General features: G+C 37.5%; 1 protein-coding gene across 2 annotated transcripts in view; it reads left to right on the top strand.

Annotated features, from left to right (window-relative positions):
- The window catches only part of LOC103911911 (uncharacterized), a 30,115-nt gene extending 14,735 nt beyond the window's left edge, over positions 1 to 15,380 (top strand). The window contains exons 4-8 of one of the 2 annotated variants that reach the window (XR_015504047.1): positions 745 to 876; positions 1,934 to 2,017; positions 3,783 to 3,924; positions 9,839 to 13,665; positions 13,757 to 15,380. Coding sequence is in view for 1 of the 2 variants with exons in the window: in XM_087276218.1 (XP_087132344.1) it covers positions 745 to 876; positions 1,934 to 2,017; positions 2,131 to 2,196; positions 3,783 to 3,924; positions 9,839 to 9,947 (533 nt within the window). In the remaining variant the exon portion in view is untranslated. Of the gene's footprint in view, positions 1 to 744; positions 877 to 1,933; positions 2,018 to 2,130; positions 2,197 to 3,782; positions 3,925 to 9,838 lie in introns of both variants that reach the window. The other variant, XM_087276218.1, reaches the window with a different exon arrangement.
- The last annotated feature ends 236 nt before the right edge of the window (positions 15,381 to 15,616 follow it).

Raw genomic sequence — 15,616 nt, 5'->3', positions numbered from 1 at the left:
CCCAGATGTAGTTTCAGTACCCTTGTTTAGTACACTTAACTCATGCTACATTTAAGATGTAAAATGTTACATTGGTGCCGTGACCCAGGTCCAGTTATAGCACCCTTATTTAGGAAACTTAACTTATGTGGTTAGATGTAAAGAGTTACATTAGTGGTGTGACTCAGATGCAGATTTACCACCCTCATTTAGGACACTTAACTCATGTGGTCAGATGTAAAGTGTCACATTGGTGGTGTGACTCAGATGCAGATTTTGCATTCTTGTTGAAGACACAACTGCCGTCAGATAAGAAGCCAACTTATTAGAGCCTTTTTCAACTTGATTTTAAGAGGCGTACAAGCAACTAATGCTAGAAAGTGTGGCCTGTAGAAACCTTATAAGCACTTTACCCTACCATGCCAATACTCTGACATTGTGGAAAACTGCTATTTTTAAAGTGTATGTTGGTAGAGGCATGTTTTTCCAATGACCCAAAGTAATTTAAAACCCACTCAGTCACTATCAACTTCATACTAAGATCAACAACATTTGGTTATTTCACTGCACAATAAAACATGCAAACAATGGCGTGTCATTACTTGTTCTATCTTAATACCAAAGGAGCTGCGCCTGCTTTACCAGGAAATGAGCATTCAAATCGCAATGGCTCTACTCTGAAATCGTCTGCATGCTTACATTTGACTAGTTAGTACAAACAATAATTTGGTTGTTTTACATATTTACATCTCTTTTTGCTTCTAGAATGCCATGCAAATGAAGATGGACCTTCAGAACTGGACAGAATAGAAGAGGAGCTAAAGGAGCTGGAACAAAAGGAGAGGGACCTAATTCAGAAAAGAAGCCAATGCTTAACAACAGTATCTACAGACAAAGGCATGAGACTAGGCTATGCATTCTAAACAAACAAAACAGAAGATCAAAAACCAGTTTTTGCAATATGTTAAATATGATTCGATATTTTAAAAGATACAAATGACTGAAATATTATTGAAATTCTTTTTCTAGGTTGTGAATATTTACTTAATACTTACTGAATATTACAAAAATCTGCATACTAGGGTTGGGTCGATAGACGATCCTCCACCCTGCAGCTACAACCCACTCGTGGAAAATACAAGCTTAGGCCCCGTTTCCACTAATACGTCTTAGTTTTAAAATGGCATTTTAGAACAAATACGGTCCACGTTAACACTGGCATTTCTAGCGTTGACGTTCACCTAGCATTTCTGAAAAGCCCTCCTTCCACAGCGTATGTGCATGTCTAAGCTCAAGCAGTAAGCAGGTGCTTTGAGCACACAACCCCAGGAGCAGTGCATGTCGGACAGTTTATCAAGGATGTTCCACTGGATCATATTTATTTTTTTACCAATCAAGTTTGTTGACGCCATTATAACGACAAAGATCACTCTGCGTATTTATGCCAGAGTCCCTCGGAAATAGTGATTGGCAGGTGGTAATTTGTGTGTAACTTATCTTCATTTATTTATGGTTTGGTTATGGGTAAAATAAAGACCATGCGGGACAGGTAGTTGTAATGGTAGGCTACAAATAATTAATTCATTTTGAATTAATTAATTATTTATAAATAGTTAATTCACCGCCGCCTACGACGACGAATGTTTCACATTAGACTGCATACGATACCAAATTGGTCTACATCGCCCAACCCTACTACATCCTATTTATTGTCTTTCCATTTTTAGGAGAAAAAAATCATATGTTAGGCTTTGCAATTTAATTTAGACCACAGAAGCACGTGTATGAACTGTTATTCCATATCTACGGATAATTATGACACATCATAAATGGCCAATACAAAATCATTATGTTTTGTGATATTGTGGCTTTTATGGCACTTTTTCAGTATCAGTTTTGCAAATGTAACATTATTTATTTTGTGTTAACTTATATAATATACTCTCTGTGACAGATCCAATTCAAGCTCCAATCCAAGGACTTTACGTTCTTCCCATTTCTCCTGCAGAACCTATTAATCCTGCCATCATTCTACCAGGTAATATAATGTAGTTATTTTAAATTTGTAACAGTAAATGTATGATATGTTCTCCATGTCGGATGAAAAAGCTCCAGTCCAAAGACAGTACATTCTCCACATTTCCCCAACAGAACCTATTCTGTTGAAAACTACTACAGAAACTACTCCTATAAATCCTCTGCAAGAGGAAAAATCAGGTAAAATATACATTAAGGTAGGCCAGCTAGTAGGAGCTTTGCAAGTAAATCTCACCTTAGAAACTGCCATCTTTAGCACCCTTGTTTTTGTGCCTGCTTCCCATGCTTTTAGACGAGTGTTACATTGGTGCTATGACCCAGATGTGAGAGAGATTTGGGGGGTGAGTGTAGGTGGTAAGAGCTGTGCTGGTAAACCTCACTCGCCAGGCCTTGAGAGGTACACTAGTAACTGATAATGCTGGCTGCTGTCTTGCAGTGTGTGTCCTTATTAGTGTGCCCCCTACTAATGCCATGCGATAAAGATCCAGCAGACACACAACATCATAAGACATTAATGATAGGTTAGATTTAGGTCGCCAATGTCTAAGGACAATGTTATTTTGATGTCCAATAATGACATAAAATTACGTTGATATTTGGTTGATTTTAGGTTGTGTTGGAAAGTGATCAAAATCCAACGTCAAGCCAACATCTTAAACCACGTTATATTAACATCAAACACTGACATTTATTCGTCAGTTATGGCAACCAAATTCCAATGTCTGATAGACGTCATAGTGGTAAAGTCCACACAATGTCAAGCTCTTACATCATAAGACGTGGATATTTTGTTGTTTTTAGGTTGCGTTAGAAAGTAACCAAATTCCAACGTCTGTCTGACACTGAACATTGTTGCACAAAATCCAATGTCCCACGTTGTTGGGGTACAACATTAATCTGACATCATGTTGATGTCCTGTGCCTGCTGAGGAGTGCTACACTGGTGACATGATCTTGATGAGGTTTTGGTGGGGGATTAATTGAGAACAGTTAGCTAGAGCTGTAAAGCTTAACCTCACTCTTTTGCCCTTATTGGTGCATTAGTGGCTGATGCTAGAAGCTGGGGGGCGACCTTGTTAGTATGTCTTCCTCCCATGCTATCATAGTGCCGTGACTTTAAGATGCCTTAAAAGCTTATTCAAATTCCATAGCAGAAACATTGTTCAAATCCCATGGAGAAGACGTTTGTTTGAATCCCATGGCAGAAATTCTTGTTTAAATCCTATGCCAAGTGTCTCTGTCAGATGCTTCGTTGATTGCCATGCTATTCTCTGTTCCAGATGCTTATTCAGATTCCATGCTAGTATCGCTCCCAGGTGCTTGTTTGAATCTCATTTCCGAGATGCTTTTTCTGATCCCATGCTAGTTAGTTTCAGGTGCTTGTTTAAATCCCATTTCAGAGATGCTTGTTTGGATCCCATGCTAGTATCTCTTCACGGTGCTTGTATGAATCCCATTTCAGAGATGCTTGTTCAGATCCCATGCCTGTATGTTTCAGGTGCTTTTTCGAATCCCATTTCAGAAATGTTTGTTCAGATCCCATGCTAATATGTTTCAGGTGCTTGTTTGAATCCCATGCCAAGGATCCATGTTCAGATTTAATGCCAGATGCTTGTTGAATCCTGGGTGCCCAAAAAGCTTGTTCATATCCTATGTCAGTGATGCTTGTCCGAATACAGTTGTAACTGGAGGGGTTACAGCTGTATTATATGGCACAATATTCGGAACTGACATAAAAATAACTCAAATATTTTTCACCTTTCCAGGTTCTACAGTACCCCTGGATGAAATCACCATGTCCCCTGCCAAAGTAAAATGCCCCTCTTGCCATAAGATTGTCACCACTGAGATTCAGTATAAACTGAGCAGCAATGCCTTCCTCTTTTGCTGTCTCCTGTCTGTGGTGGGGTGAGTAATCTACAAGGAATAATCAATAATCACACAGGCAAGATTGCTGTTGTTATGTACATAGCAAGTACTACTGATTAAAGCTAGAGTTGCTGATTATTCAGACCAACAGCACAGTTGTGAATGTGAAGCTGCTTTTCCAGTGCATGGTACGGTTCGGCTCGCTTCAGTTTTACATTTCCAGTACAGTTTAGTATCGGTTAAAGTGGGTGAGATTGTTGGAATTGTTTAACGTCTATACTGACATGACATCATCATAAACGCAACATAAACATGTGACACAAACCAATCCAAAACACAGAGGCAATAGCCCCTTTCACACATACACACCTTTCCGGAAAATTACCAGCAAGTTTCCGGAAAGATGTGTAAGTGTGAACAAGCTATTTTTGAAAATACCGGTAAATTCGTTCTGGCTATTTTCCGGAAAGAGAAGTTGTAACATTACCGGTAATTTGCCGGAATGCTGCGCTGTGTGAACGCAGAAGGAAGATTGCCGGAATAAGTGCGTGCACGTCTAGAACGTGCTGGCGTAGGACATCTGCTTTAGCCAATCAGAACAGTCAGACGCATTCACGTCCGCGCTGTTTATGAGAATAAAAGCCTTTGAATATTTTTCCCAGACACATTTAGCTGCTAGAAATTAGTCAGATAACGTTTATATGTTCATCTTAATGCCAACTGTGTAATTAATTATCGATAAGATGTTTATGATAAGCCATTGTTTGTTTACCTTCAAGCTTTGCCTGTGCCCAAAAACAGTCTATGAGCGTCAGCACACACACATATCATGTACATCTCGACATGCGAAAGTGTTTATATGTTTTCATCGAAGTTGTTCACAATACTGATCCATCCACAGAGTTTGTGATGTAGTCAAATGTTTACAAATACAAGCGCAGCCGTTTAGAGCTCATTTCTGGTTAATGATGTCAGAATTACCGGTATTTTGGAATGGATGTGTGAACGGTCTTTTCTGGAAAAATTCCGTAACGTCCTCGCCTGTGTGAACAGCGTTTTTTTTAATTTACCGGTAAAGTCATTCCGGAAATTTTCCAGATATTTACTTGTATCACTGTGTGAAAGGGGCTAATGACTTCTACTGATGGAATGGTGTCCTTGAGCAGTGTCTACTAATGAAAATTTAAATATAGAGAGCTTACTATCTTTTCTCGCAAATCCATTGATGCTGGTAGTTATGATAAGCAGTGTGTATACATCATGTTGGTAATTGTATGGCTCATACCGAATCAAACAATGCCTGACTATGCAGTGTAAAAGCACCTTAATAGTGTTGTAATGCAATTTTAATGAATGTATGTTTTATTTTACAATATAGTCAGTTAATGAATTAATTTTTGTATGGCCACTAAAAACAATTAGACAAAAACCAAAGCAGAATGCATCATAGTGTTTGAACAAAGTAAGCAATTAATTCTACTACTCACTTGCTTTCAGATAGTTTACAAACCAACAAAAACTTACAGGGGTTGGACAATGAAACTGAAAGGCCTGGTTTTAAACCACAAAAATTCATTAGTATAGTGTAGGGCCTCCTTTTATTGTCAATACAGCGTCAGTTTGTCTTGGTAATAACAGATACAGGTCCTGTACAGTAAACAGTGGGATTTTGAGCAATTTGTCTTTCAGAATACTGGCCAGGTCACTACGTGATGTTGGTGGAGGAAAATGTTTTCTAACTTCAAAAAATACCCCAAAGTGGCTCAATAATATTTAGATCTAGCATCTGTGCCGGTCATGGGAGATGTTCAACTTCATTTTCATGTTCATTAAACCACTCCGACCAGTCTTGCTATCTGTATTGTGCATTATCATTCTGATACATGTCACCAATTTCAAGATACAATGTTTGAACGATTGAGTGCACATGGTCCTTCAGAATGTTTTGGTACTCCTTGGCAGTGACACACACATCTAGCACAAGTATTGTGCCTACACGCTTATAACACACGGCCGCCATTTTAAAACACGAAAGCGATGTTGCTGTGGGAAGAAACCCGGAAGTATAGGATCAGCACTGTAAACATTGCAAGAACATGCTGTGGACTTCAAAGCTCCAGCTGTTGCCTTGATTTAAAAATGTATATATTGTGTAAACGTCACTTTAATATCATTCAGTCAAGTTTAATTTGAACAATTAAAAGCATTAAACAAAACCACAATCTCTTAAAGAGTGTCCTCCTAGGCTTCAGTTCATGACACCAAGTTGACACTGTGGAGGCTTCCCTGCTATATAACCCAGTGAGCGATAAAACAATGCAGTCATCTGTAGCACACCCTCATGTTGTCTGTAAGAGTTGTCCCGGTACTGAAGTTTTAAAAACGTCCATTTCCTGCTAACATTTAAGCGCCGCTGAGCGAGTTCTTAAACATGCGGATTTGCCATAGTATTCACCAGTGTTCAACAGAAATGACTGTGATTGGGCGTGAAGGCCATCAGTTCACCGCTCTTCACCGAGAACAAACACAGATACATGGATAGTGGAGCGTTTAAAGCTGCAAAGATTTGACGATTGCTCGTTTGTGTTTGCACTCAGTAAACAACTGTGAAGTGCGGTGAACTGATGACCTTCACGGCCAATCACAGTCAATTCTGTTGATCAATGGTGAATACTTTGGCAAATTAGCGGTATTGTTTTCAACAGCGCTCAAATGTAAGTGGGGAAATTGCTGTTTTTTTTTATTTCAGTACCGAAATTCAGTATCATGGCAGGTCTAATACAGTGAAAGAAACGGTTCATCAACTTGACTTTGATAAATGCCATCTAAAACGTGTTTATGAAAGATAGTGTTTGCTAACTAGTGCCATTTCTCTTAACTAAGCTGAAAAGGAGGTCTAAAATGCCTATTTATTTTCAATTTTCATTCAGAACAGACCTTTGGTTCACTCAAAAGGCGGTGAAATTTTACATTTGTGTCACTTTCTCTTCACTGATAAGATAAATACCCAGGTATGCAACATTCATGTATGACTCAGGCAATACTTCCAGGTTTTTTCCCACCTTAGCCTCAATATTACTTTTTAAATGGCGGCCGCGTGAAATCAGTCTATAGGGAATGCTATGACATTGCAGCCCAAACCATCACAGATCCACCCCCATTCTTCACTTTGGTCATACAATAGTCTGGGTGGGAAGCTTCTTTGGCCCTTCTCCACACTGTAACACCATGATGTGGGAAAGACAGTGAAAGTGGACTCAGAGAACAATACATGTTTCACATTGTCCATAACCCAAGCTCCTGGCACCATTGAAATCGATGCTTGGCATTGGCACGAGTGACCAAACGTTTGGCTATAACAGTCCGATCATGTACATAGACCCTGTAGAGCTCTCGCTGAACAGTTTTGATGGAAACTGGAGAGTTGAGTTGCACATTTAATTCTGCTGCGGTTTAATTTTTTTTTGATACAATCCAGGTTAGCTCCTGGACATTCCTTTTGACAGCTTTCTCTTGCGTGCAGTTAGATGTGGTTTTCTTGGTGGTATGCTGATATTACCCTGGATACCGGGCCTCTTGATACATCACAAAGACTTGCTGTCTTGGTCAAAATATAATGTTATGTGCCTTGCAATATTTTAAGCAAAACTGTACTATTACTCTGTTAGTTAAACTTTCACATTCTGCCCTTACTGGTGGAATGTGCATTCAATGATTGGCCAACAGGCTGGTCAAATTCAGCCATGAAACCTACAACACTAAAAACTGGCCAGTGTTTCAGTTTCATTAGCCCCTTTCACACATACAGACTAGCTGTGAACAGGCCCTTTTTGAAAATACCGGTACATTCGTTCCAGCTATTTTCTGTAAAGAGAAGATGTAACATGATCGGTAATTTGTCTGAATGCTGCGCTGTGTGAACACAGAAGGAAAATTGCCAGAAAGAGCGCGTTCACATCTAGAAGACATCTACTTTAGCCAATCAGAACACTTAGATGCATTCGTATCCGCTCGCTTTATGAAAAACAAAGCATTTGAATATTTTTCCAGACACATTGAGCTGCTAGATGTTAGTCAAATAACGTTTCTATGTTCCTTGTTTATGCCAATTGTGTAAATAATTATTGATAAGATGCTTCTGAAAAGCTTTTGTTTGTTTATCTTCAAGCTCTGCATCCTTCAGTTGCTTGACCCATTGCGTGTGCCCTTGAAACACCCAGTGAGCGTCAGCACACACACATATTATGTACATCTCGACATTCAAAAGTGTTTCTTTATGTTTTCATCAAAGTTGTTCACAATACTGATGTATCCTCAGAGTTTGTAATGTAGTCAAATGTTTACAAATACAAGCGCAGCCATTTAGTGGTCATTTTTGGTTAATGATGTCAAAATTTACCGGTATGTTGGAATAGATGTGCGATTGGACTTTTCTGGAAAAATTCCATAACGTCTTTGCCTGTGATGGAACTTTTCTGGAAAAGTTCCATAACGTCTTTGCCTGTGTGAACAGGGTTTTTTTTTTAAATTACCAGTGAAGTCTTTCTGGAAATTTTCCGAATATTTACCGGTATCACTGTGTGAAAGGGGCTACTGTCCAACCTCTGTAGTCTTCCAGGTAACTAAATCATTTTTGTGAGTATTGACTTTCATTATATTGGAAAAGAAATCAAATGATTCAATACAATATTCACTCAAATGGTGCACTTGTCGCCATCTACAGGTGTTTTAATTTAAAAGACAGTTTCAGAAAAATGACAATTCACTCACCATTCATTTGTTCAAAAACTATTTGAGTTTCCTCTGTTGAAAATAAAAAATATATTAAGAAACAGGCTGGTAGCTGGCACCCATTGACTGTCATATAATTTTTCACTTATGGAAGTCGATGGGTCCCAGCTGCAAGCATTCTTCAACATATCTTGTGTTCAACAGAGGGAAGAAAGAAAGAAACCCATAAAGGTGTAAAACCAGATGAGGGAGAGTAAATGAAGTAATTTTCATTATTTTTGTGTGTGAATCATCCCTTTAACCTGCAAAAGAGTCATGGAAAATCTCTACTATCACTTTGAAACACTAATCTGATTCAAAAAATTAGCAAAGGTGTTCAAACTTCATAAATGTTGATACATTAAGCTAATACAAGTTTTGTATTTTTAATTTTTATCCTTTGTGTATATGGAATCCAGTTTCTACCACATGGTAAAAAAAAAGTTTAATTATTTTGATTTCACACAAAATTATACATATTTTTTTTATCTGGAAAGTGTAAATATTAAAGCGATTGGTGACCCACATGCTATCATTTACCCACTCTTCAGTTCTAAACAGGATTGAGTTTCTTCTGTTGAACACAAAGGAAGAGGCAGTACATTGAATGCTGAAAACTGTGACCATTGACTTTCATCATGCTTGTTTTTCTTTGCAAGTGAATAGTTACAGGTTTTCAGCTTTCTTCAGAATATCTTCTGTTGTGTTGAACAGAATAAAGAATCTCCAAAATGTAGATGAGTGCGTTTTGATTTTTATTTAATTATTCTTCTGTTTCAATTACACAGAATAAATGTTTGCAAAACTGTTGCAAACATTTTATGTGGGCTGAATTTAAACAAATTAAGTGTAGACATGCTCAACTTAATTTGTTTGTTTAAATACAGCACATCTAAATTGTTTGCAACTTCTTACTTTAATAAATTAAGTAAATTGAGGAAATTAAGGATTTTTTTCATCCTGTGGTGGAAATGGTTTTGCTTATATTTTCTTAAAAAGTGTATGTAAAAATTGTGATTGTATTCCTGCAAAGTTGCAACCTAAATTACTTTCATTCAAAAACATTGATTTTTATTGAATCTGCCAAGCAGGCAATAAAACTTCTTAACACTGATGTTTATTTTTACGGTTAATAGATGTATTAAAGAACATGTGCCATGTCATTCTCTTGTTTCTGGGACAGGTGTGTGGCCGGATGTTGCCTTGTCCCCTTCTGTTTGAATCGCTTCAAAGATGTCGCCCACAGTTGTCCGTCCTGCAACAAAGAAATCTGTGCAGTAAACAGGATTTAAAACAGAGTGAAATCTTGACCTGTGAAGTGACTTGAGACAAAATTTCCCTGAAGATGTGTCTGGACTGTTGGGGATTTCTCTCTCTCTCGTTGTTCTCTTGAAAGAATTTTGTAGTTAATACATAGACAGCCAAAAATACATGTACAAACAAATGCAATTATAATCAAGTTAAACAAATAATAACTGATTATTCACATTGCGAAAATTTGATGTGATTTTGTACCACTGGTTACCTGTCATTTGTATTAGCCACTTCTAATGGAATTGCTTTTAGGGTCATATAATCATAGACATCACTAATGGTGGAAGAAAGGTAACACTTCATTTTGATGGTCCATTTGAGTATTAGTAGACTGTCTGCTTAATATCTTTTATTACTGCTGCTAAACAGACATTTAACTGACTGTGAGAAATTTGTTAGTTCGTCAACTTACACTAAAGCCGAGTTCAGACTGCATGATTTTTGAAGTAGTCGTGTCACAGATGTTTTCACACTGCATGACTATCTGGGCTAGCGTTTTGTCGCTGCTTTGTTAACACAGCAAAATGGATCAGCGACAGGGGCTTTCACATTGCATGACTTGACAATAGGAAGAGTCACCGACAACTTCGTCCAAACTACGTCTCACAGCCAAAAACACATAGTATATCTTATGTTATTAACTACATAATGAGAGAGAAAGTAGCCTTTAATGGGGTAGAAAATGTACATATTTGCTCACCTGATTTTGAAGGGAATTAGCCATTTCTCCTCAACTTTCTTTTTTAACTTTCTGTATGAAACAGACACGTGTGCTCATATCAAACCTCCACTAGTTTTTTGTCCATTTCATGGGTTCAAACTGAAAATGAGCGCTTTTAACTTCTCCCTCAACCTTCCGCTGGCCTGCAGGTTCACAAACCCACACACAAGTGAATGCTGCTCTCTTAGTGAAGTTTATTCATAAACTAATTTCGAGAGGATCACGTGCTTATGATTTATCACGGCCAGTCTCGCATTTGCTAATCACTATCTTCCAATCATATGAGCCCTAAGCTACTATAAATAGCCACAGTTTTCAGTTCACTTTATCTTCGTTTGGAAGAAACCCCCCTCCTCCCCTTTTCTCCTCCTTTACCTGCGATTGGGCGGCACTGCGGCCCCGTTGTTAGCACTGTGAGCCACACAGCAAGAACACTGCCGGCCCTGGTTCCACAGGACCGGTGGGTGTTTCTGTGAGGAGTTTGTATGTCCTCCCCGTGTCCGCGTGGGTTTTCCCCGGGTTCTCCGGTTTCCTCCCACCATCCAAAGACATTCAACATGCATAACAATCAAGCTTGTCTAATCCCTTGCGCTCCCTTAGTTACAGCGGCAGGGGAGTTCTGAGATCCACCAAGCTCAGGCTCCCCTCTTGCTCTGCCAACGGGAGGAAGCCCCGGGCTCGAGGAGTCCTTGAGCTCGGGGCTCTCTCCCAGGACAGCATGCCAAACAAGCTTTTGTAAATCATCAGCTAAGTGTGAACTCTTGAATTGGCTGTTGGCGATCGCCGATGTTATTTTCAGTCAGAACTCATTTCATACGGCATGTTTTGAATCGCAGACAGCTCCAGATATTTAGCATGCCAAATATCTCACAGGCATCGGCGACTCATCTGTGATTCTCTCAGATTGCGTCTTTGATAGTTCATACTGTGTGATTGTCACTCACATGCATAAGCCCTTAGATTTGACTGTGATTTCAGGCATTTGTCGGCGATTCCTCAAAACCTGTCGTTGAGTCAAAGTCAGGGATAAAATCATACAGTCTGAACTCGACATAACCCTAACCCCAATCTTAACTCCAATTTAACAGTCTACTTATAATCTAATGAGAATTAGTTGGCATTTAGATGCAATGTAACTTAAACTCAACAAATGGATCATCAAAATAAAATGTGACCGGAAGAAATTCACAAATCATTCACTTGATCAACTTGGGGGTTTAATAACCCCCAAAGACTGAATTAACTGATTTCAATAAAACAATGCTTTAGCTATATAGTTACACTACATAGTCGCATACTTCAAGTACTGCTTTGCATATATTCTGAATATGCTGCAGTCATAACTATTGTAGACTGAGAGAGGAATTTGGATAACAATACAAGCCATCTAGACAAAAGATGTTTTGCATTGTGTTTTGTAACAATATTAACTGATATTCAAATGAACATGGTCATGTTTGAGTGGCATTGAGGATTCCTGGAGTTTAATGCTAGTTTGCATTCATGTAATAGTCAGGTAAATGAGCTTGAAGAACAGTTAGTTGAACAACACTATTGAACGTCTCTGAAAACAATGTTTCTTTCTTGTACATATTTCTTTTACATAATGGAAGAGGCTGAAGGGCTTTTCACAACTGAAATGATTAATCCTGGGTTGTTATAAACCTTGGGTAAACAGAATCCTAACTAGGGTTAACAATTAATCCAACGTTTCACACTGTAACCATAAATCATTGGCTTATGATCATTATACGCAGTGTCATTGTGCTCTGTGACCTGTTTACATAAAGGCTTTAAGTTCTGAAGTACATATTGTTGACTTGTACTGCGTCACTGAAGCAGATTAATTAACGCAACAGAAGTATGTTAATGCCTTGTCATAATAACCAATATCATAACATGTAAAAAGGATGTTTTTGTAGAACACATTACCATGAAGATCTGGAAAGTTTGACCAGCTATATATTCATTAAGGAGCTATAAATGAACTCTTGTCATGTCATAATCATAAGATTTAGGGATGCTCAATATATCGATATTGGCTGAAAAACGTTTATTAGAGATTTAAGAATAGCGCCGAAACCCTTTTGTAATTGTTAGAAGAGAACCAAACGTTGCACAGTCAAGACACTCTGTTGTCTGAATAGTAAAAGTTATCAAAAAAAGTAGAAATTCTCATTTTGGTTCAACACAGGATGACCAAACGTTCAAAGTGTGCAAGGCCTCTTTTACAAAAACCTCCATAACTGTGGAAAAGAGTGAACTATCATACCCAAACTCGTATGAATGAGCTTGATTTGAGGCCACTGTAAAAAAAGATGTAGCAAGGTCTTACCAAATAGTGGCGCTACAATGCAAAAATTAACATCAAAGCAGTTTTAACTGAGAGACCGCTAGTCTGATTGACCAAGGTGGCACTGGGTCCCCATGGGGTGATATTTTGCTACTTAATTGTATAAGCGACTGTAGATAGCACAATAAGTACGTTTACATGGACACCAATAATCTGATTTTAATGGGATTAAGACAATACTCAGATTAAGAGTCTACCATGTAAACAGCGATTCATTTAATCCGATTAAGTTTATAATAGAACTAAACAGAAATCTGATATGAGTATGTCGATTTTAGTCACATTATTGAAGTAGAGACATGTAATCACCGCAATCAAGCTATTACCATCGTGTAGGATTTTGTGACAGGATAGTCTATATACACACAGCTGTTTGACACTATTCTCTACACCTACCGAGTCAGTAAAGGACCATAGACACCTGCATCTTGTACACTTTACCAGCAGTTCATACTTGCATTTAATATCTTGTTTGTCACAGGGGGCATGCATGAAATGTTCCTGCATGAAAGTGCCAAACTGCAGTAAAAATTCGGCAAATTTAAAAATGAAACAACTGAAATCACATGAAACTCCAGAGGAAATGTAGATAGCAGCGATGCAATGACGTTAATCGAATTATGTGCTATAACATGTAAAACAAGATCATGAAAGGAACATTTAAAAAGCAGCTCATGTAAACACCATCATATTATTGTCTTATTCAGATTTAGGCAAATAATTGGATTACTGATGTTCTTGTAAACATAATCCAGAGAAATTCTAAACTTTGGTAATCTAAGAAGCACATAACACCGTTCTAAAGAAGCATGACAATGCTTCAACAAATTGGTTGCGCTACAACTGTTAAAAATAATTTTTTTAAATTATTAATTTTAATTATTTTTGTCGCACTTCGAATTAGAAAGCAATTTATTAAATTATAATTTATTAAATTTTTACAAAAACACATCAGTTTTTCTCAATCACTTGAACCCCAAATACTGCTGCTTGCAGATAAATATTTTAATGTTATCGTTCTCGGAAAATTACCAGCCTGATTAATTAATTAAAATTAATTGGTGAAAAAATTGACATGACATGATTTTACATGTTTTTGCTAGAGGGAAAACATGCAGTTCACCTTGAAAAACAGTTTACTTCAGAATCGCAATTTATAAATGACATCTGGATGAGATCTAATCACTTTTATTTGCTATTTACATCCAAGCTTCTAAATATTAATATCAAGATTTAAATTAATTGTCCTTAAATATAGGATATTGGGTCCAAATATAACGTTTTATCGTTATAAGTTAAAATTGTTTGCATGCTGGATAAAATTACTACATGTAAAAAGCATTCAAGGTGTTGTAAAACTAGTAATTACATATTGTAAATGGAGACATTACTGAGAGTTATAATCAAGAGTCATCTACCATCTGACCATTGTACCACATGACTTCCACAGATTCATTTACGCCGTTTGTTTACCCTCTAATAATGCATAATTCCAAACAGAAGGATGTAAACAACTCAAATTAGAACTTTTAAATATCTCAAAATTGCGATAATTATGACATGGCATTACCATGGCTATCCAGATATAGTATTGCCACAATATGCATCATTCGGAGAGTGCGACCAGGGGTGCGACGAAACTCCTGGCTTCATATTGATGTATCGTTTTGGGAGTGTTTCCCAAAACCTGTTTTTTCTTTGTTGCAGACCCATCATTTAAACAATGTTAGTTAACGTAAAACGCCCATAATGGTGCTCTAAACGGGGTAGTAGCAACTTTTTTAGAGAAGAAACTCATAACTTCTTTGGGCAAATTCTATTGTTTTACACACACATAAAAAAAAACAATATTAGTCTTGGTCAAAACATGCACTCCTTTTCCAAATAATTGAAATATATGTAAATGGCACATATTCAAACGTTAGAATGTTTTAAATAAATAGGGCACAGGGGATAACTGGGAATAGAACACAGCCAGGAATTATGTTTCTAACTACAGCTCTAGAGATGTAGTAACAAGTGCACAAGTTTACGACGCAGTTTGCGAATTTTTATTGGAACAACAGATTTGGGAAACGTCAAATCAATGAACTATGTTTGTAATGATGGAACTTGCGACTTTAGTTGGCTAACGATGGTTTTCGGAAACACACCCCCAGCCAGATGTGCGAAACATTCCTTTACTCCGGGTTAAATGTGGTATTTAGAGTTGAGAGCACTGTAAAATGCCCTTAATTGCTATTTGATTGCATTGCTTGCATTTGATGTGCATTATCAAACAACTGTATATACTGTTTAAGCATTTCCATTGACACAAATAAACACCAATAGACAGTTTGTTTGCTCATGTCATTCCTCTGGTATATTTAAGAGACTCTAAAACATCCTCTACAACAGTATTTTTCACAATACATCAATTTTCATTGACACGTGATGGCGTATATATACTCGTATCTTTAAAACTATTCACAAAATAGAGCTCATGGATGCGCCAAACATGTATAAAAATATGTATTACATCCATTAAAATATATACACAATGTGCAAAACATATGGTATACAAATGATGTTTG

Source organism: Danio rerio, chromosome 12, assembly GCF_052040795.2.
Source record: "Danio rerio strain M-AB ecotype USA chromosome 12, GRCz13ab, whole genome shotgun sequence".
NCBI lineage: Eukaryota > Metazoa > Chordata > Actinopteri > Cypriniformes > Danionidae > Danio > Danio rerio.
This window is presented reverse-complemented; position numbering and strand designations above follow the sequence as displayed.